Consider the following 3,429-nt stretch of genomic DNA (forward strand, 5'->3'; position numbering starts at 1 on the left):
CAGTGATAGTTTCCGGAATCAATAATGAAGTTTTCGACTACCATCGCTTAAAAATAGTAGACATGTCAATAAAGATGTTTTGACAAATAACAATGCTTTTGGCAACCATCAAAGTGACATTTCATCATTTAAAAATTAGTGTAACACAAGCATTATGCATATCATCGTTGACAATGACGGTTGTCAAAATGTCGTTATTGATGATATCTACCATCATGTTGCCAGAAATTATCGTTGGAGATATGTCAAAATTGTCATTTTTAACGATGATATGTCAGTTTTTAATTAAAAAAAAACTATTTGAGTTTTTGAATTCCTAAACTTTATTTAATATTTTGTTTAGTTTTGTGATTTTTTATTTAATTTTATGATTTTATTAAATTTTCTGAATTTTTTCTTATTTTGTTTGTTTATTTTATTAATTAAATAATTATTTTAGAAAATAAACTGACATAACATCTTTTTACCTATTCAAAAGATAACTTTTTTACTTTCGCGATTTTTTGTGATACAAAAATCACTTTTAATTTTAAAAGTGTTAGTGAAAAAACTTATGGGTTTAAAAATGTGATTACATGCCATTTTCATGATTTTTTATTCGATTTTTTCATAAATAATATACAACATTCATTATTAATCGATTTTGAGTTAAAATTCATGAAAACTACAAGAAAAGAAGTCGGATATTCTACTCAGAAATCTATGCGAGACTACTTGCCTGGTGAACAACCATCTTTAAATTAATCTTGACATGAATGCATATTTTACGAAGACTATATATTTAGACATGCCATCTTGTGGTTAGAAACAAGCATATGATAGACAAAAAAGTATATATGAGAGACGACAAAGTAAACATGCTTACTTGTTCACAAAGTAAAAAACTCATATGATAGCCAGAAAAGTATATAAATATCCTTCCTTTTTTAAGTTTACACAGCAGATATTCGGAGACCCTGATCCAAAATCCTCCGGGTTCTTCCCCCTACTCGGGTCGGAGGGACCGCCCGCAGCAACTAATCTCCGCCTTTCAGCTCCGGAATACCTGCAACGATGGTATCTTAAAGCTTGTAACCTTTCGCAGGGAACCAAAGTTCTAAAATGGTCATTCTAGAAAAGAAAGTTTTCAAAACTTTAAAACTTTTGGATATGTTTTGAGAGTTTTGGTTTTTCAAACGGGAATCCGTTATCATTTATCAACAACACCAACAACATTGAATATTCCAGGAAACTACATACATCAACAACATCGTCCGCTTCTAAGAAAATAATGTCGAAAGAAAGATTTTCCGAGGAAGATAAGGGAAAGAGCGTACCCGATGAATCCGAATGGGTAGGGTACGGCCTAGCCTAAGTTATTAAATGCAATGATTGTGTTTCAAAAAAAAAAAAAGATAGCCAGAAAAGCATATATGAGAGACGACAAAGTAAACATTCATTACATTGTTTGGTGAAAATAGCGAAATTTTAACTTTAAAATTATGCTATTCGAATTTATAATAATGTGATTTTGGTGCATTTCAAATACCTCGAATGTCGGCAGCCCGAATTTGAAGATCTTCAGCCACTTTCTTAGTGGTCTCGATAGTGAACCGGCGCATGTACGAAGACAGCAGTGGCAGATCCCAAGGAGAAGCAGGCCTAAAAGTCTGGTCCACTTTAACCTTGGACGCAATCAATCCTTTTCCACCACTACATCTTCTGTATTCTTCTGGACTCTTTGGCTTCATGTGCTTGCACAAGCGTTCTGCATCAACATATACTGGCTCCACTGTATACCTACCCTCGAACGTTTCCATGGTCCTTATTCCTTTTCCATCTTTCAAGTAGTCTACCTGCCGACAATAAGCAGGAGAAACCCTAAATAATTTTTTTGCAAGACTTGAACAAAAACATTGATTCTCGTCAGATATAGAGAGAGACGTTTCTTACATAAAGTTTTTTTGGTTCTTCGAGGACAATTAGACGTATTGGGAGAGTTCCTGACAAGAAAAGGAATTTCCATGACAACTCTTTCTCAACCTTCACGATCGGCCTATGCCCTTCTCCTTCATCCTTCTCTGATGTAACTATTCTTGATACGGCTTTCTTCACAAGAAAAAAAAACTCACTCTCTAAAATATTTTCATATATTTCTATAAAAAGCTCTAAATATACCCCATTTGAATTATACAATGATAAGTTAAGAAAACAAACCAGAAGTGGACGGTCGTTCTTTTCTCTGGAGTATGATTCGTTGTCTTGATTAGTTAAAACGTCGTAAGCTGTTTGAGGTGGCAATCCTAATATAAATTCCATTTCCATACGGGAAAGGCCATCTAATTTATGGTCTATGCGCACCTTCAAATATCATAAATGAAAATTATGGATCATTATTTCATATATAGTTCTATATATATATATATAGAGAGAGAGGCAAATGTTTTGTATTTCTTTTAGCTGATTTGATCTTACCTTCACAGTAGGAGGAGGTTCTTGATATTGTTCCTTCTTATTTGCATCTCTCCATAATTTTAATTGCTCCATCTCATCTCTCTCATTGTGAGTTTTTGTCTCTCTCACTGGCTTGGATTTAACATTTTCAGATTTTTTAGGCTGTTGTGTGTTCTGACTGATCCAGCCACCAAACCAAGGAAATATACCCATTTACACTCTGAAAATTTGGGCCCCAAAGAGATATGACGATCGAAGAGTGTCTGAGAGATAGATACCGGGACAAAGAGATAATTGACTTACAGGGGGAAAAGGTCAACGGGACAAATCATGTATTGTATATACTATATGGTTTCAGGACCATAGAAAATAATATAAAATAAGATATAGACAAACACATTTATAAAACTGAAAGAATAGAGAAGGTGAAGTGTACCTTACGTTAACGTACCGTCGAGTGAAAATGAAACATATCAAGGCAGCTAAAGTCTCGTGACTTCTTTCTTGACGTACAAGCGAGAGCTCCAAGGATATTAAACACTACCACTAGGTTGCTTGCCAGGAGCAAGAGACGTGCCCGTAAATTTATGGAAAGTATGTTCAGACTCTGCAAATCAATGGGCTGATACATTTAACACAAAGTTAACAGCGAGACTTAACAATCTCCAGACAACATTTCCTGGTGCCAAATTTGTCTACGTATACATGTATAATCTAGTCTTGATCTCATCAAAAATCCTCAGGCTTCAGGTAACGGCATTACTCAATGGAAAAAAAAACAAATATGTACCTTACATCTTTATAGTTATGTTTCCAAGAATAATAGTATGTTATTTGCTTTTGGTCTAAAGAATTGTGTCCATTTGGCTAGAGCCTAGAGCGACAAGCCGACAAAGATTCAGTGGGTTCATCTATCGGGTCCGTATATGAATCTTTATGTACACATTGTTATCCCTTTTTCCGAAGATTTTATCGGTGGATTCACCGCTTTAGATT

The 3,429-nt window shown here is 34.5% G+C and overlaps 1 protein-coding gene across 2 annotated transcripts; it reads right to left on the bottom strand.

The window, feature by feature from the left end:
- Positions 1-719: 719 nt before the first annotated feature.
- LOC106295533 lies at positions 720-2,808 on the bottom strand. 2 transcript variants are annotated; one of them, XM_013731457.1, is made up of 6 exons: positions 2,737-2,807; positions 2,455-2,653; positions 2,197-2,340; positions 1,933-2,088; positions 1,529-1,835; positions 720-1,045 (listed from the first exon to the last, which is right to left on the bottom strand). In XM_013731457.1, exons 2-6 carry the CDS (start codon positions 2,644-2,646, stop codon positions 1,017-1,019), a joined length of 828 nt encoding a protein of 275 aa, XP_013586911.1. In that variant the 5' UTR covers positions 2,647-2,653; positions 2,737-2,807; the 3' UTR covers positions 720-1,016. The 2 variants fall into 2 exon arrangements, with proteins under 2 accessions (XP_013586911.1, XP_013586910.1); XM_013731456.1 differs by having other exon boundaries at positions 2,455-2,808.
- Positions 2,809-3,429: the final 621 nt, after the last annotated feature.

This window comes from Brassica oleracea, chromosome C5, assembly GCF_000695525.1.
Source record: "Brassica oleracea var. oleracea cultivar TO1000 chromosome C5, BOL, whole genome shotgun sequence".
In the NCBI taxonomy this organism is placed as follows: Eukaryota; Viridiplantae; Streptophyta; class Magnoliopsida; order Brassicales; family Brassicaceae; genus Brassica; species Brassica oleracea.

Coding starts and splice junctions, on each gene's coding strand:
- LOC106295533 (XM_013731456.1), bottom strand. CDS start 2,646: ATGGGTATATTTCCTTGGTTTGGTGGCTGGATCAGTCAGAACACACAA. Junction 1,836..1,932: donor AAGAACCAAAAAAACTTTAT/GTAAGAAACGTC, acceptor TATTGTCGGCAG/GTAGACTACTTGAAAGATGG. Junction 1,046..1,528: donor TCGGGCTGCCGACATTCGAG/GTATTTGAAATG, acceptor CCATCGTTGCAG/GTATTCCGGAGCTGAAAGGC.